The sequence below is a fragment of the Euprymna scolopes genome, chromosome 44 (assembly GCF_053919585.1).
Source record: "Euprymna scolopes isolate OS-2025 chromosome 44, ASM5391958v1, whole genome shotgun sequence".
NCBI classification, from domain to species: Eukaryota; Metazoa; Mollusca; class Cephalopoda; order Sepiida; family Sepiolidae; genus Euprymna; species Euprymna scolopes.
The window spans coordinates 10,597,162-10,615,559 of NC_136525.1; the positions used below are offsets into that span (position 1 = coordinate 10,597,162).

An 18,398-nucleotide genomic window follows, 5' to 3' on the forward strand; every position below is an offset into this window, starting at 1 on the left:
ACCCACATATGACAGACTAATATAAACAAACTCCTCATTCACTTGTCGAACCATGCATAAACCTGTACTTTGAAGACCAATTGTCGCCTCTATCTAAACAAGCACCATTTTTTATATTTATTATTTACCTATCTTTTTTAACCTTTTTAGTCTCTAAATCCGACTTCACCCAAAAACTGAGTGAAATTTGGGCTAAAGAAAAAGACACGGCCACATTTACTTGTGAATTTTCCGAAGAAAATGTCCAATCGATTTGGATGAAAGGTGGACAGAAATTAACATCAAACGACAAATATGAAATAATCCGAAACAAGAAAGTCCACAAACTTATTATTCGTGACGTCACTGTTAAAGATCAGGGCGAATATACTTGCATTTATCGCGATACTTCGACTTGGGCTAAGCTGATCGTTGGAGGAGGTGAGTTTGTTGCGGAACTAAAACAGTGAACAACTAAATTAACAGTATTTAGATTATATACCTTATAATAATATCTATCTGAAAACTGTTTTTTTTATATTTCAAAATGTTTATTAATTTATTCATTTTTTGATTAGAAATTAAATTTAAAAAATTAGCCATAATTTAAATCATAATATTCGTTAAAAAATATTTTCTAATATTTAAGTTTTAAATTATATATATATTTTTTTCTAGGTAGGAAGATATCCCAAAACTAAGCATAATTGAATTTCAACAAGGGTCGTTGATAGTGCTCAATCAAAGAGAGCAAATTATATTTTGTTACTATTCTTTATGTAAATACTGTCATATCTTGTTTCGATGTGCAAACCGTTTCAATCATATTTAGCTTCATCAGGTAAGAAAAATTAAAATACAAAAATTAAAAAGGTTCCAAACCTTTTCAGATTTTGAGAGAAAATATTCCATTACTGGCGTGAAGCAAAGATAATGTTCTGGGTATATATATATAACAAAATAAGGGTAAGAAAAAACAAATATATAACAAATAAATATTACCAAAGGCAAGATAAGTTACTCTTCTACCTATCTGGATAAATTTTGTGTGGTTGAACATATTTTAAATCATCTATTTAATTTAAAACACAAGTATTGCCGAGTTGGTAAGTTAGAACGACAAAATGGCTGACATATACATAATTTCCTTGCCTATTAAAAGCTAAATTGACCACTAAACGTTTAATTGATCATTAAAATATGAAATGAATGGCAAAGTGTGGGAAGTTTCACTTTTGAAATATTTGTTTTTATTTTAAATTAATAGTTTGAAATATTAATTTAGAAATAATTCCTTACATTCTAAATGTAAAATGTTTGAAAATAAATTAATTTTTTAGCAAGAAAATAAATTTAAGATGGATTCTCGGTTTCAACAATTTTTAATACTTTTCTCATTGGTATTTATATGATCATAAAAGCAATTTAAATATACAGTGTTACTTCAAATCTTCCATATACAACATAAATTTTGTAAACTTTCTGATTGATCTTCATTTGATTTTATTTATGACTGATCTTAATTTAATTTATAACTTATCTTAATTTCATTAGATATATATATATTCTATCCTTTTATCATTTAGTCTATAGTTTTTGATATCATAAAATGAACCTTATTTACGACTGATATTTATTCTATTTTATTCATGACTGATCTTAATTTCATGAACATTTATAGCAACTGAACCCGAATTTACTAAAAATTAACTGAGCTAATTAGGAGTTTCATCTAAAATATGGAGCTCATAATTTTCATAAACTTTTTTATTACTAATCTTAAGTTCGGTTTATTTATGACTGATCTAAATTTCGTGTTATTTATGACTGATCTTAATTTAATTTTATTTATCATATTATTATAATAATATTTTTTTCTATTATATATACTCAGTATAATTTTGCATAGCATAAAATATACTTTATTTATGACGGATTTTAATTTCATTAACATTTGCATAAACTAAATCTAAATTCACTAAGAAACTAACCTAATTAGAAGTTTCTGCTAAGATATGCAGCTCATAAAATTCTATAAGCTTTATTTATAACTGATTTTATTTTCATTGTATTTATGACTCATCTTAGTTTCGTTTTATTTATGACTGATCTTAATTTCCTTAACATTTGTAGCATCTAAACCCGAATTCACTAAAAAACTGAGTGAATTAAAAGTTCAAGAAAAAGACACGGCCACTTTTGTGTGTGAAATGTCCGAAGAGAATTTGTCACCCATTTGGATGAAAGGGGGACAGAAATTGTCTTCCAACCAAAAATATCAATTGGTCACAGATAAAAAAGTTCAAAAACTTATTATTCGTGACGTCAGATTCGAAGACAAGGCCGAATATACTTGTATTTATGGTGAAACTTCAACTTGGGCTAAACTCGTTGTTCACGGTGAGTTAGTGTGGCTAAAATAAAAACTTACTATGTGTATATTTAATGAATGATATTGTAAAGAAAGCAAGGTTGTAACTATAGGATCGTTTATCAACATATTTCTCTAGCTTTATTAGGGTACAATTAAAATATGGTGCCAATTGGGCTAAAGTTGTTGTTCATGGTTGGTTGCGAAAGAAATGTTTTTTATAGATAATATAATGCAGGGAAGAAGGATAAAATTGTCACCCTAAAGAAAACAACGCAACAGCTTTATTTTAAAATTTTTATTGCAAAAATCAATTCATATAACTTGATTATGTAGTAGGGCTGACATTTAATGTAGCCGCCTTCAGCCTCAATCATCGCCTTAATACGGGTCTGGAACTGGGAGCATGCCTTCTCCACAAGTGCCGACGGGAGCTCAGAGGATGGCAGTGATCAGGCTGGCTTTGGTGTTGTGGGAGGTCATGTTGGTGATGTTCTTGACGTATGACCAAACGAAGTAGTCCAGCTAGTTTAAGTTGTGAGAGGAGGGGGGGGGGATTGAGAGAAGGGTACAAAGTCGTAGCACTCCTTCTGAAGCGAAGCTTGGGTTCTTTGGATTTGTGGGCTGGCGCCAGGTCCTGCTGCCACACCCAGGGTCTGCCAGCAGCCACCTGATTGCACCAGAGGATCACTGCGCTCTTCAACACATTCAGGTACACTTTGGTGTTGACTTTAAAGCCAGCATCAAAGATGTGAGGTGGCATGGTGTGGTCCTCACTTGAAACCACACCAAAGACCATAACCATAGTTGGAAAGCTTGTTTTCGTCACCCTGGGCACGTCCCTGTTATTCATGGCAATCTAGCGATGGTTCTGACTGTTGTGCACTTGGTTCTTGCAGAAATTCTTTTTGTCTGAAAAGAACCAAGCATGTTTGGCTTCTTGGGATGCTTTAGTAACCTGATGGACTTTATTAACCTGAGATTCTTTGTCTTCTCAACCAAGATCTGGCTTGTCTGTCACCTGTAGAACCTACGCTTTAAATCCTCCTTTACACATGCATTCACAGTTGAGTGTGAGATGCCTAAATCTCTGGCAGTCTGCTGAATAAGCCACTGAGGAATTTCATCCATGATTGCCTGGACTGGACCATTTCGATGAACTCCTTAGTTCCGGTCTTTCTGGCAGTGTCCTCTACCTTGGGCTTCTGCCCCCCCCCCAAGGTTGTCCGATGCGTTGAGCTGTGCTCTCAAGCATTGAACCATATGGATTTGCATTTTGAGGGTGCTGGCAATAGTACTGTTGCCATAACTTGGATCGGTAGAGAGCAAGAGTTGTACAGTGGCACATCTCCGATCTCGCTTATTGAACATTGTGTAACTTTCAGACATGATAGAGGGCTCCTATTGCTCTAGGGATTTGTACACAACTGGCCAACTAGTAGATGGTCTGCAACAAAAAGAGAAAACTGGTTTTCATTAAACGGAAATGGAATCATGTCGTCTTTTTCTAGGGGGGTGACAATTTTATCGTTCCATGCTATAAAAGTGTCGATATGAAAAAAGTTTGGAAACTTATTGAGGGCACTCCGTAACTTTATTTCCTTATAGTTGAATTATATTTTCCTTTCTTGTAGAAATATAATTTGAATGCACTGATCCACTCTTGATTATAGTTTCACAAAAATATATTAATAAAATCGAATAGTTTGCTTATAGTTATGATAGATTCATTTCTCAATAGTTTTATCATAAATTGATATCCTTTTTTATATTTAAACAAAGGGAGTTAACTCTGCAATTGGTTAGTTATCTCATAGCCGTGATGTAAATTGTCTTACAAATAACCCTAAAAAAAAAAAATGGATTTTTATAGTAATATCATACCTTCATTTCCTTGTAGTAATATGGAACGTTGATTGCATTTTAACAACATTGATGTCTTGCATATGATCCTAAATGAACTCCTTTTTATTTTATATAAAACAAAGGGAGTTAACTCTGTAATTACTAGTAATCCTTGTAGCAATAATATAAAATTGTCTTGCTTATGAACCCTTAATGAACCCATTTTTATTGTAGCTTTAATAATTGACTAACTTTCATTAACATTTTTAGCATGCAAAGCTGAATTCACTCAGAAACTGAGTGAAATCAGAGTCCAAGAAAAAGACACAGCCACTTTTGTGTGTGAACTGTCCCCTGAGAATTTGTCACCCATTTGGATGAAAGGGGGACAGAAATTGTCTACCAACGAAAAGTATCAACTGGTCACAGATAAAAAGGTTCAAAAACTTATTATTCGTGATGCCCAGATTAAAGACAGTGCAGAATATTCCTGCATCTATGGCGAAACTTCAACTTGGGCCAAACTCGTTGTTCAAGGTGAGTTTCTGTTCATGTGTGGGGAAATTTAATATATTGCAGAACGCAAATTTTTAGTCATTTTTCCAAATAGAAATTCTTGCCTATATTTGGACATATTTTATTTTTAGGAGCAGAAAAATACATCATCTTTTCACAGAAATCCATACTCTAAGAAAAATAGTTAATCAATTAATTCTTCCTTTCTGTTTATTTTTTACCTATGTCCTGTGAATGTATTGTTTTTGTTGTGTATCCCTTTTATTCTCATAGAATTGTATGAGTATATTGTTAGATAGTATTAATATAATAGTATAGTATCATATTGATATCATTTAATGCATGTCTTATTTGTTAAATAGCATGTGATAAGGTATCATAAGAAAACTTACCTAGTATGAAACAATGTGAGATACACTTTTTATTTGTAAATATTTCTGAATTGTCATAGTATAAGATATGACAATATTAATGAAAAAGTATTGTATAATATTAATATCACCTTCTTTGGTTAAACTTGTTGTTGAAGATGATTTTTTGAGTGACGAATTATATTGTATTTTTCGACAAAAAGAACTTGTAGATTGTTTTTTTTATATGAGGAATCATATCTTTATTTTTATTGAAATATAACCTCAATAATAATAAATATTGCTCTTTTTTATATTTCAATTAAAGACTAGGATTCTGAATAATAACCCTAACCCATCCATTTTCTTTCAGACAGGGACATGTGAGCATCCATATATTAATACCTTTAACGTACATACATGCGTTACGGTTTCTAGATTAAAAATTATTTGATCAGGAAATTCTATTTATTAAAAAGAAGGACAGCTTATAACATACCACAAACATAAAATTCCACATCAACATCTTTCCTATGTAAAATATTGCTGCTGGGCATTTTGCGGACATTCAGCGTGAATGGAGACCCCGCTATATTATCGTATGTATCCCTTTTGTTAAAACTGCAAAAGTATTTATCTGAGTAATCTGGTTAATGTAGTGTCAGGATATATCTGATTGTTACAGTTTATCTCCAATATCCTTACAGGAGTCTGTGACATATTTTCCATTGTATGGACACCCGGCACGAACGATCCCCCCCCACACACACACGCATGATATCATACCATTTTTAGACAGAACAGATATTACCCTTGGGTGTTAGACAAAAAAAAACAAAAACAAAAAAAAAACAATAAGATATATTTTAGTTTCATGTACATCCCAAATGCGACATCATTAAAAAAAATTTTTTTTTTTTTTTAAATTGCGTCTTTGGTGATCGGGAGATCCTATTTATTAAAAAGGAGGACAGAAGGTGATAACATGCTGCGAATATTAAATTAGTAAATAGATACACTAATTTAAGGTTCGTAGTATGTTACCATATCCTCTTTTTTAATAGATAGGATCTCCTGATCGAATAATTTATTATCTGGAAACCGTGATATACGTATGTACTTACGCAAAAGGTATTATAGTATTAATATATAGATTATTGTCATTTTTTTTAGACAGAAGACCAAGAAGGTATATTTTTAGCTTCAAAAGCAACATTTTTTTTTAAATTTTAATTCTTTTTTACATTGCGTCTTCGGTGATCGAGAGATCCTATTTATTAAAAAAAGGATAGAAGGTGATAACGTACTTCAAACATTAAATTAGTATATAGATACGTTAATTTAAAGTTTGTAGTCTGTTATCACCTTCTATCCTTTTTTTTAATAAATAGGATCTCCCGATCACCGAAAACACAATATAGAAAAAAATAATAAATAAATAAATAAATGATGTCGCTTTTGGGCCATACGTGAAACTAAAATATATCTTCTTGGTCTTCTGGTTAGGATTCAAGCGTAGTATTTGTTCTGTTGATGATATTGTGGGGTTTCTGTTTGTGCCAGGCATCCATACAATGTAAATATGTCACAGACTGCTATAAGGATATTGGAGATAAACCGTAATAACCAGATATATTCTGACACTACATTAACTAGATTACTTCGATAAATACTTTTACAGTTTTAACAAAAGGGCTACAATAATATCGCAAGGTCTCCATTCACGCTGAACGTCCACAAAATGCCCAGTAGCAATATATTGCATATGAAAGATGCCACTGTGGAATTTCCACAGGCCCCACTTTATGTTAGAATGTCTTGATTAGTTAGAAATTATTTAAAATTAAATAGCATTTCGGCAAAGTTTCATCACTTTAAAAGAAAACCTGATACTGCATGAAAATCTTGTAGTTTTCGCCACTCTTGAATTTATTAATGAATTAATGCAGCACTAGAAAAATACATCATCTTGTCACAGTAGCCCTTGATATAAAATAATAGTTAATTATTCTATTGCTTTTTCTATGCCTCATGAATGTAATGTATTGTTTTTGTTGTGTATCCTTTTTATTCCCATAGAATTGTATGAATATATTGTTTTATAGTATTAAGATAATAGCATAGTATTATATTGATATCATTTAATGCATGTCTTATTTGTTAAATAGCATGTGATAAAACAAGATATCATAAGAAAACTAACTTAGGACATGAAATATCATTATGAAATCATGAAGTTGATGTGAGATAGTATTGTTGTTATTCCCATGGATTATCTTCATAAATTCAGTCAATCAAGGTGGATAATATGCCCTTTTGGGGGTGAATAAAGAAGAACAATATATATATATATATATATATATATATATATATATATATATACACACACACACACGCACGCGCGCGCGGTGTACACTATTGTCTGAGTATAATATTTGATATCCTTAAGGATATAACATAGTATAGTATTGATATCTTCTGATGCATGTCTGCATTATTAAAAAAGGATTTGATAAGAAAAATGAATTTATTTTTTGAAACAAAAAAAAAAGAAAAAGTAAAACATTTTGTTTATGCAATTCTCTATCTGTATAAAAGTCAAGTACGTCCAAAGATGGAGTACTGCTTCCACATCTGGGTTGGAGCTTCTAAAAACAGCCTATCCTACCTTGACAAAGTACAAAATAGACTTTATGGCTTAGTGGGGGATGCCCTGTTCTCTTGCCTTCAACCTCTCTCCCACAGAAGAGACATTGCGAGCCTGTCTTTATTTTATCGTTATTTCCATGGCAAGTGCTCGTCCGAGCTCCAATCTCTGGTTCCCCCCTCGCCAATCTTTCATGATAAACACCCGTCTACCTAAAACTACTGTCAGTAATTTCGCCCATTCTTTATCTGTGCTTAAATCAAAACGTAAATTCCATGAACAAAGCTTCTTTCTTAGAAGTGCACGCCTGTGGAATTCTCTTCCATTTTCCTGTTTTCCACCTGACTACAACTTGGATGTCTTCAAGTCCAACGTAAACAAATTCCTGATTAATCGCCCCCTTTAAGTAAGACACTTTAACAAATCTCCATTACTAACGATTACTTCGATATTATACCATGATTATTGTACATACAATAACCTTATCCCTGAGTGGCTTCCGGGGTTTGATAAGTGGTGATCTCCCATGTAAAAAAAAAAAAATGTTTGTATATTTTAAAACATTTGTTTTTATATATACATATACAGTGATGATCATATTTATTGGCACGGTAAAATAAAAGTTAAATTTTGTCTAATAAATTCTAAAAAAGGGATTAAATTAAAGAAAATAACAAAGTATATTATGTATTTTTAACTGGCCTTTCCGATGCAGCAATCGGATTTTAGAAAAAATAAATAACAAAGGAACAACAAACATAATTGCAAAAAACCCCTGTTCAAAATTATTGGCACGGCTTTGTTTTTCTTTTAGTATCAGTATAATATCAATCAATTTCCGGTTTACGTGCTTTCTGAACTTTTTAATAGCCATATTATGCTTGTTTAACGCTAATTCAGTGAATAATTTTTTTCAGATAATTTTTAGATAGCGATTTATTTAAACTATTATAAGTGACTAAATTATAATTTTCAATCGCCATGGTTAAAACTAAGGAACACAGCGAAGACGTCAGGAAGCTTGTTGTAGCATACCATACCAATGGGGAGGGCTATGGTAAGATTTCAAAGAAGCTAAACCTTCCCAAATCCACTGTTAGAGCCATAATAAACAAGTTCAAATCGCAAGGCCACGTTATGAGTTTAGAGGGTAGAGGGAGAAAAAGGATTCTTTCCCCAAGAGATGAACGGAAAATTGTTCGACAAGTAAAACAAAACCCAAGGATCTCTGTTGGGGAGATTGTTGATGAACAGAGCACCTCTGGAGTGAATGTATCTCGACATACAGTTGGTAGAGTTTTGAAGAGAGCTGGTTTAAAAGCATGTCGTCCGAGAAAGACTCCCTTATTGCAGCCTATGCACCTGAAAGCAAGGTTAGCCTTTGCAAAACGTCATATTGATAAAGATGTTGCATTCTGGAAACGTGTTCTATGGCCTGACGAAACGAAAATAGAGTTATTTGGCCATAATAAAGTGTCTTATATTTACAGAAAATCTGGCGAAGCTTTCCTGCCTAAGAACACCATACCCACAGTGAAGCACGGTGGAGGCAGTTTGATGTTTTGGGGATCCTTTGCTGCCTCTGGACCAGGGCGACTTGTTAAGGTCACAGGTAGCATAAAAAAGGAAGATTATGTTAAAATATTGGATGAAAACCTGAAAGACTCTGCTAAAGAGCTCTCACTTGGTCGTCGTTGGTGGTTCATGCAAGATAATGACCCAAAGCATTCGGCTAAACTGACTAAGAAATGGCTTGAGGACAATCATATTAATGTTTTGGAGTGGCCATCACAAAGCCCAGACCTTAATCCAATTGAAAATTTATGGAGAACATTAAAATTGAGGGTAATGCAAAGGAAGCCTAAGAATCTTATTCAATTGGAGGATTATTGTCAGGAAGAGTGGGCTAAAATTACTACTGAAGAGTGCAACAACTTGGTTGTAAACTATGAAAAGCGACTGAGGAAGGTAATCAAGGCCAAAGGCTATACAATTGATTATTAAATAAATCGTGCGAATAATTTTGAACAAGGGTTTTTTGCAATTATGTTTGTTGTTCCTTTGTTATTTATTTTTTCTAAAATCCGATTGCTGCATTGGAAAGGCCAGTTAAAAATACATAATATACTTTGTTATTTTCTTTAATTTAATCCCTTTTTTAGAATTTATTAGACAAAATTTAACTTTTATTTTACCGTGCCAATAAATATGATCATCACTGTATATGTATGTGTATGTATATATATATATATATATATATATATATATATATATATATATATATATATATATCTCAAGAGCAAGTAGTTAATAAAACATGTTGAAAACACTTTGAAAAAGAGTTAAAAACATATTTAATTTCAAAAGGAAACATTAAATAAGTTGATAGTCCTTAATCCGTGGAGTTTCGAAGAAATAATTTCCTTCTCATTAGAGGGTAGGATTTAGCAATATATATATATCAAGGCAATAGGAATGAAAATTAAATTAATACATAATATATAAATATTAATATTTATATATTATGTATTAATCCCAACCATAAAAAAAGCTCAATGCAAACACAATAGGAAGTAGAGCTTGCCATATTGAAAAGAAATAAAAATTGTAAATTAAAATTTACAAGTAAATTTATTATTCGAAAGAATACTCTAAAAACAATTTTCAAAAATCCTCATTCTGCCGAGTTTCAAAGAATGCTATTCTTCTCTTCAGATGAAAGAAAGAAATTAGCAAAGTATTATTATAGCCGAGATAAAATTTGCTGGTTATGGCATTAAATAAATCAGTATTTTATGATGGTTCATCACAAAAGATGTTTTTAACTGACATGAACATATTTTTTTGTATCTTATAACGAATCATCATAAAATACTGATTCATTTAATGTCATAACCAGCAAATTTTAGTTCGGCTATAATAATAATTTACTAATTTCTTTCTTTCCTCTGAAGAGAAGAATAGCACTTTTAAAACTCCATGGAATAAGGATTGTTTTCATAATTGTTTTTTAGAGTATTCTGTCAAATGATAAATTTCTTATAATATATAAAGTTTATACTAACACCGTTTTAGTTGATGTAATCTATGACTTTCTTCAAGTGCATCTTATGTGATTTGTAGGGATAACTTGTTCTCATTTCATCAGCCATGACCAGGAGAAGTCTTAATCTCTAACTGTTTTCTTAGTATGGGTCGTACTGAGAATTTACACTACAACTTTTAGAAGAATTAAAAAAAAAACACATTACTTTTTTGGTAGGTGTGTGTGTGTGTGTGGGGGGTATTACTATTTCAAATTAGTACCGTCTTTACTTTAGTAACCTAGGAATGTTATCTCCTTTTCCTCTTTCTAAAAAAAAAAAAAATCCGATTTTCTGTTTAACTTAAATTTAATTTAAAAAAAAACAAACTTTCTTTTAACCTTTTTAGTCCCTAAATCCGACTTCACCCAAAAACTGAGTGAAATTTGGGCTAAAGAAAAAGACACAGCCACATTTACTTGTGAATTTTCCGAAGAAAACGTCCAATCGATTTGGATGAAAGGTGGACAGAAATTAACATCAAACGACAAATATGAAATAATCCGAAACAAGAAAGTCCACAAACTTATTATTCGTGACGTCACTGTTAAAGATCAGGGCGAATATACTTGCATTTATCGCGATACTTCGACTTGGGCTAAGCTGGTCGTTGGAGGAGGTGAGTTTGTTGCGGAACTAAAACAGTGAACAACTAAATTAACAGTATTTAGATTATATATCTTATAATGATATCCATCCGAAAACTGTTTTTTTATATTTCAAAATTTATTTATTAAATTTAAACTAATCTATCCGTTTTTTTTTTTAATTTGGCATTAAATTTTGAAAATTAGCCATAATTAAAATCATAATTTTCATTACAATTATTTTATAATGTTTTATTTTTGGACCATTTTATATATAATTTTAATAGACAATAAAAAATTGTAATTGAGTATCAAAATTTTATTGACCAGTGAAAAGTTTTATTGGCTACTAAAATTTTGATTGGTTGTATAAACATCATTTTCAATTAAAATTTTAAGTAGCTGATAAGATTTACATTGGCTAAAAAAAATTTTTATATAATATTTAGATGATACATAAATTTTTTAATGTATTATTTTTTTAGTTTTATTTACCAAATAATAATTAGAGCATAAATTTTCAAATTGGAAGTGAGTTTTTGCTAATGAAATAGTAGATATATCACAATTTTCTATTATATATTTATGCAATAATTAAGAGTCTATATATTTAGACAATCATGAAATTAACCTTATTTATGACAGATCTTAATTTCAATTTATGTATGACTGATGTCAATTTCCTTAACATTTATAGCATCTAAACACTGAATTCACTAAGAAACTGAGCTAATTAAAAATTTCTAAGATATGTAGCTCATAAATTTCATAAACTTCAAATTGGAAGTGAGTTTTTGCAAATTAAGTATTATATATATGTATATATATAACAATTTTCTATTATATATATATATATATATATATATATATATGTAATATTCTTTTATAATTTAGAGTCTATATATTTTGTACGTCATGAAATTAATCTTATTTATGACTGATCTTAATTCCATTTTATTTATGACTGATCTTAATTTCCTTAACATTTGTAGCATCTAAACCCGAATTCACTAAAAAACTGAGTGAATTAAAAGTTCAAGAAAAAGACACGGCCACTTTTGTGTGTGAAATGTCCGAAGAGAATTTGTCACCCATTTGGATGAAAGGGGGACAGAAATTGTCTACCAACCAAAAATATCAATTGGTCACAGATAAAAAAGTGCAAAAACTTATTATTCGTGACGTCAGATTCGAAGACAAGGCCGAATATACTTGTATTTATGGTGAAACTTCAACTTGGGCTAAACTCGTTGTTCACGGTGAGTTAGTGTGGCTAAAATAAAAACTTACTATGTGTATATTTAATGAATGATATTGTAAAGAAAGCAAGGTTGTAACTATAGGATCGTTTATCAACATATTTCTGTAGCCTTATTGATTATAGACTTTATTCAGATATTTCTCTAGAATTTTTTATGAAAATCGCTCAAGACAAGGCATGAAGTCACTTGATGTAAGGGAGTTAATGAGAACGAAAGATGATTATTGCAAAGATAGGAGATGTATATTGGTTCCCTCAATTTATCAGAGAGGGACCTATGTGGCGTGTGTCCATGCGTCCGTTAGTCTGGACGATTGCCAGATAAACGTCCATTAGTTTTTCCTGAAATGTTGCCATAAATTGTATTTCATTAAGTAGATCTTCACAGTAAAAGAAATTTTTTTGCAAAAATTTCCGTTGCATCCCCAGGGGCTCAAAAGAGGTAAAAAACGGTAAGAAATGACGTGTTTTGCTCCATAACTTTTGATCCATCCATTGAATTTTTCTGAAACTTAGCCAAAATGTGGAGCCCATTGTTCTTAATATAAATCCAGTATGGGTGACCCTGGCAAAATTCTGGTTCATGTCCCTGGGGATTTTCAATGCTAAAAACGCCCCTTTTTGTGGCTTTTTTTTTTTTCATATTTCTCAACAAAAACTTGATATGTTTGACTATATAGTGTTTTTTCACGACAGTCAATTCAAATATACATGTGTTAAGGCTTGAAACCGCACCGTTATCCATTTACACTGGGATTCGGCGTCCCCAGGCGCTCAAGAGGTAAAAAAAAATGCCCCAAAATGGCCAAAAATTACACTTTTTGCCCCATAGCGTTTGATCCATCCATTAAATTTTCCTGAAATTTGGCCAAAATGTAGAGACGATTGCTCTTAATATGAATTCAGTATGGGTGACCCTGGCAAAATTCTGGTTCGCATCCCTCTGGGACTTTTAGGATTAAAAAAACATGCCTTTTTGGAGCTTGTTTTTTCATATTACTCAAAAACTTGATATGTATGTCTATATAGTGGTTTTCCATTGTGCTGAATTCAAATGTACATATCTCAAGGCATGAAACTGCACCGTTTCTCTATTTTCACTGGGATTCAGCATTCCTAGGAGCTTAAAAGGGGTCATAAGTGCCCAAAATTGCAAAAAATGACACTTTTTACCCCATAACTTTTGCTCCATCCATTAGATTTTTCTGAAACTTGGCGAAAATGTGAAGGCAACGTTGGCCCTTCACACTTCTCAAATTCATCATTTCTTCACTATTTTTTGTGGCGTCATCTCACATGCAGCGCCATAGGGGGACCATGTGCAGCTTGTTGACCTTATGGTGCCAAATGGGTTAAACTTATTGTTCATAGTTGGTCGTAATAGAAATTTTTTTTTTTTATAGATGTAATAAATCCCCAGATGCCAGAAAACCTTCTACTCTAATAGTTTCTTCCCCAGAACTGCTAGACTTTGGAACTCCCTTCTGGTTTCCTGTTTCCCAAACTGTATTGACATGTAGAAATTCAAGTGTAATGTGAACAGACATCTTGCTGCTCAACTCCCTGAATAGTGTCCCTGCAATTATGTCCCAAGTAGTATCCCCTTACTTCAAAATGGCACTGTGCCTTGTTTGGGAAAAAAAGGCAAAAAAAAAAATCTATAAATTTAATATGTATATGCAATGGATAAGATATTAAAGAAACCAAGGTTTTAACAACAGAATCTTTGCATATTATTTTTATTTATTTAGTTTTTGGAATCCTTTGAGCTGAAGCTCCATAATTTGTGTATTTATTCTTACTGCCTTCCATCGCCATGTTTTGGCCAATCCTCTGGCCTGCTTTAGGTAGGATTGAAACTTCTATTTTCCTTGGGGCCCGTGGCGCAGTGGATAGAGGCGTTGAGTCTCTATGGTTCCAAGTGAGCATTGTCTGAAGATAGTGGTTTCAATCCTACCCAAAGCAGGCGTTGGCCAAAAACGTGGTGCGACAACTATGGAAGGCAGTAATTACTGGGGATACAGTTACAAGATTTAACATTCCTATCCCATCATGGTTAACCATCTGAAGAAGACCGGAGGATAAGTTGGCTGAAACGTGGTGAAACAACAACAACAATAACTATAAAGATGAGAATAACAGTTCGCAATAAAATGAATAAACAACTAGAATCTTTATCAAACTATTTCTCTATAACAACTAAATTATGGCGACAGTATGATGCTTGTGAATGTGTGAAATGGCACCAACCCTTTTCGGGTTGAACCAGCTTCCTCCGAAGGAGGAAGTTCCATGGGAGTATGAAATTCGCAAGCGATCCCCAGTCACATGTATATCCCTGTTAGGGGAAATGACTGTTAGGCTTTTGCAGCTCTTGTAGGGAAGTGGCGACGTCCTCCTACGATACAGCACCTGGAATTCCCAAATTGGTCACCCATTTAAGTAATGACTAGGCTCAACGTTGCTTAACTTCGGTGATCTGACAGAAACTGGTGTGTCAACGTGATTATGCTTGTGAATAGGCTATGCATATTACGTGCTAATCCAACAACTCCCAAAACCATTAATTTTAATGGGAGATCAACTTTCACAATGAAATTTAGAGAATCATTAAAATTAATTTTAATGGGAGATCAACTTCCTTAATGAAATTTAGAGAATCATTAAAATTAATTTTAATGGGAGATCAACTTTCACAATGAAATTTAGAGAATCATTAAAATTAATTTTAAAGGATAAATTAATCAACTTAAAAAAATGTATATCTATATAATAAAAAAAATATTGTTTCCAAGATAAAAAGTTGCAAAGTGGCGCTCGGTAGCTCAAACGATTGCATTTTTGTAGACCATTTTGTTTGGGTCTTTACTTGGCTAAAATAGAAAGAAATCAGAACGTGTCTACACTTCCGAGGTTTCGTATTTACTTTCTGGTTGAAAAATAATCATATAATAAATATGTAATATAAATATCTATTCCGGCTAGGGATTTTTATCCTGGGCTCCCGAAATCAACAGAAATTAGACCATTCCTGTAATGACTCGGTCCCTGTTGATTTTGCGGTGGAAGTTTAGTTCTGCACAGTTCCAGGAGGCCCACCCTCCCAGGCTTTGCCTTCTCTCTTTGCGAAGGAATTAGTTCATTGCTAATTGCCTAAGGCGCCCTCACCGGGGAATGCCGGTATTGTAGCTTTATTTCCTCATAACAATATCATATGTAGACTTTTTTTTTTTTTTTTTATAGTAATATTTCCTCTTAATTTTTATAATAGTGATTTTAATATTATGGTAATCTAATACCTTCATTTCCTTGTAGTAATATGATACCTTGAATGCATTTTTAACAATGTTGATGTCTTGTTTATAATTGTAAATGAACATCCTTTTATTCAATTTTTAAACAAAGGGAGTTAACTCTGTAATTACTAAATTGTCACGTAGATACATCATAAATTGATTTTATTCTATTGCTTCAACAAAGTGAGAGAACTTTCTTTATATAGCAATATCATGAATGAATTTCCCAATAGTTATTTCTTCTTCTATTTTTAAGACAAAGGGAGTTAACTCTACAATTAGTTCATTACTTCATAACTATAATGTAAATTGTCCCGTATATGATGTTGGAACCTGGATTTTTAAAGTAATATCATACCTTCATTTCCTTGTAGTAATATTGTACCTTGAATGCATTTTAACAACATTGATGTCTTGCTAAATGAACCCCTTTTAATTTTATTTATTTAAACAAAGGGAGTTAACTCTGTAATTACTAGTAATCCTTGTAGCAATAATATAAAATTGTCTTGCATATGAACCCATTTTTATTGTAGCTTTAATAATTGACTAACTTTCATTAACATTTTTAGCATGCAAAGCTGAATTCACTCAGAAACTGAGTGAAATCAGAGTTCAAGAAAAAGACACAGCCACTTTTGTGTGTGAACTGTCCCCTGAGAATTTGTCACCCATTTGGATGAAAGGGGGACAGAAATTGTCTACCAACGAAAAGTATCAATTGGTCACAGATAAAAAGGTTCAAAAACTTATTATTCGTGATGCCCAGATTAAAGACAGTGCAGAATATTCCTGCATCTATGGCGAAACTTCAACTTGGGCCAAACTCGTTGTTCAAGGTGAGTTTCTGTTCATGTGTGGGGAAATTTAATATATTGCAGAACGCAAATTTTTGGTCATTTTTCCAAATAGAAATTCTTGCCTATATTTGGACATATTTTATTTTTAGCCCCAGAAAAATACATCATCTTTTCACAGAAATCCATAATCTAAGAAAAATATGATAGTTAATTAATTAATTCTTCCATTCATTTTTTTATTTAATTTTTTTTACCTCTGTCCTGTGAATGTATTGTTTTTGTTGTGTATCCTTTTTATTCCCATAGAATTGTATGAGTATATTGTTTTATAGTATTAAGTTAATAGCATAGTATTGTATTGATATCATTTAATGCATGTCTTATTTGTTAAATAGCATGTGATAAAATAAGATATCATAAGAAAACTAACAAAATGAAATGAGATATACTTTTATTGTATATCTTTTTGAATTGTTATAGTATAAGATATGATAATATTAATGAAAAAGTATTGTATAATATTGATATCACCCGATGCATGTCTGCATTCTTCAAAAGCATGTGATAAAATATCAACTTAGTAAAATATAAGTAAAGCTTATTTTTTTTTTTATTTTAAATTTTTTGACAAAATTGGTGTACGATAATTATTTATTTTTCAATTTAAATCTTTTTACAAAATTGGTGTACGATAATTATTTTTTTTTAATCTAAATCTTTTTACAAAATTGGTGTACGATAATTATTTATTTTTTAATTTAAATTTTTTTACAAAATTGGTGTACGATAATTATTTATTTTTTAATTTAAATCTTTTGACAAAATTGGTGTACGATAATTATTTTTTTTTTAAATTTAAATCTTTTTACAAAATTGGTGTACGATAATTATTTATTTTTTTTAATTTAAATCTTTTTACAAAATTGGTGTACGATAATTATTATTTTTTTTTAATTTAAATCTTTTAACAAAATTGGTGTACGATAATTATTTATTTTTTTTTAATTTAAATCTTTTTACAAAATTGGTGTACGATAATTATTTTTTTTTAATTTAAATCTTTTTACAAAATTGGTGTACGATAATTATTATTTTTTTTAATTTAAATCTTTTTACAAAATTGGTGTACGATAATTATTTATTTTTTTTAATTTAAATCTTTTTACAAAATTGGTGTACGATAATTATTTTTTTTTAATTTAAATCTTTTAACAAAATTGGTGTACGATAATTATTTATTTTTTTTTAATTTAAATCTTTTAACAAAATTGGTGTACGATAATTATTATTTTTATTAATTTAAATCTTTTTACAAAATTGGTGTACGATAATTATTTTTTTTAATATAAATCTTTTTACAAAATTGGTGTATGATAATTATTTATTTTTTTTATTTTAAATTTTTTAACAAAACTGGTGTACGATAATTATTTTTTTTATTTTAAATTTTTTAACAAAATTGGTGTACGATAATTATTTATTTTTTAATTTAAATCTTTTAACAAAATTGGTGTACGATAATTATTTATTTTTTTTAATTTAAATCTTTTAACAAAATTGGTGTACGATAATTATTTATTTTTTTTAATTTAAATCTTTTAACAAAATTGGTATACGATAATTGTTTATTTTTTTGGCTGATAATTCTTTTTGGATTTTTAGG

At 30.9% G+C, this 18,398-nt stretch overlaps 1 protein-coding gene across 1 annotated transcript in view; it reads left to right on the top strand.

Moving 5' to 3' along the window:
• LOC145268689 (uncharacterized) overlaps positions 1–18,398 on the top strand; it is a 1,072,728-nt gene that overhangs the window by 232,249 nt on the left and 822,081 nt on the right. The window contains exons 25-30 of the mRNA XM_080124201.1: positions 151–420; positions 2,113–2,379; positions 4,466–4,732; positions 11,141–11,410; positions 12,371–12,637; positions 16,508–16,774. Of these exons, the coding sequence (XP_079980327.1) occupies positions 151–420; positions 2,113–2,379; positions 4,466–4,732; positions 11,141–11,410; positions 12,371–12,637; positions 16,508–16,774 (1,608 nt within the window). The remainder of the gene's footprint in view (positions 1–150; positions 421–2,112; positions 2,380–4,465; positions 4,733–11,140; positions 11,411–12,370; positions 12,638–16,507; positions 16,775–18,398) is intronic.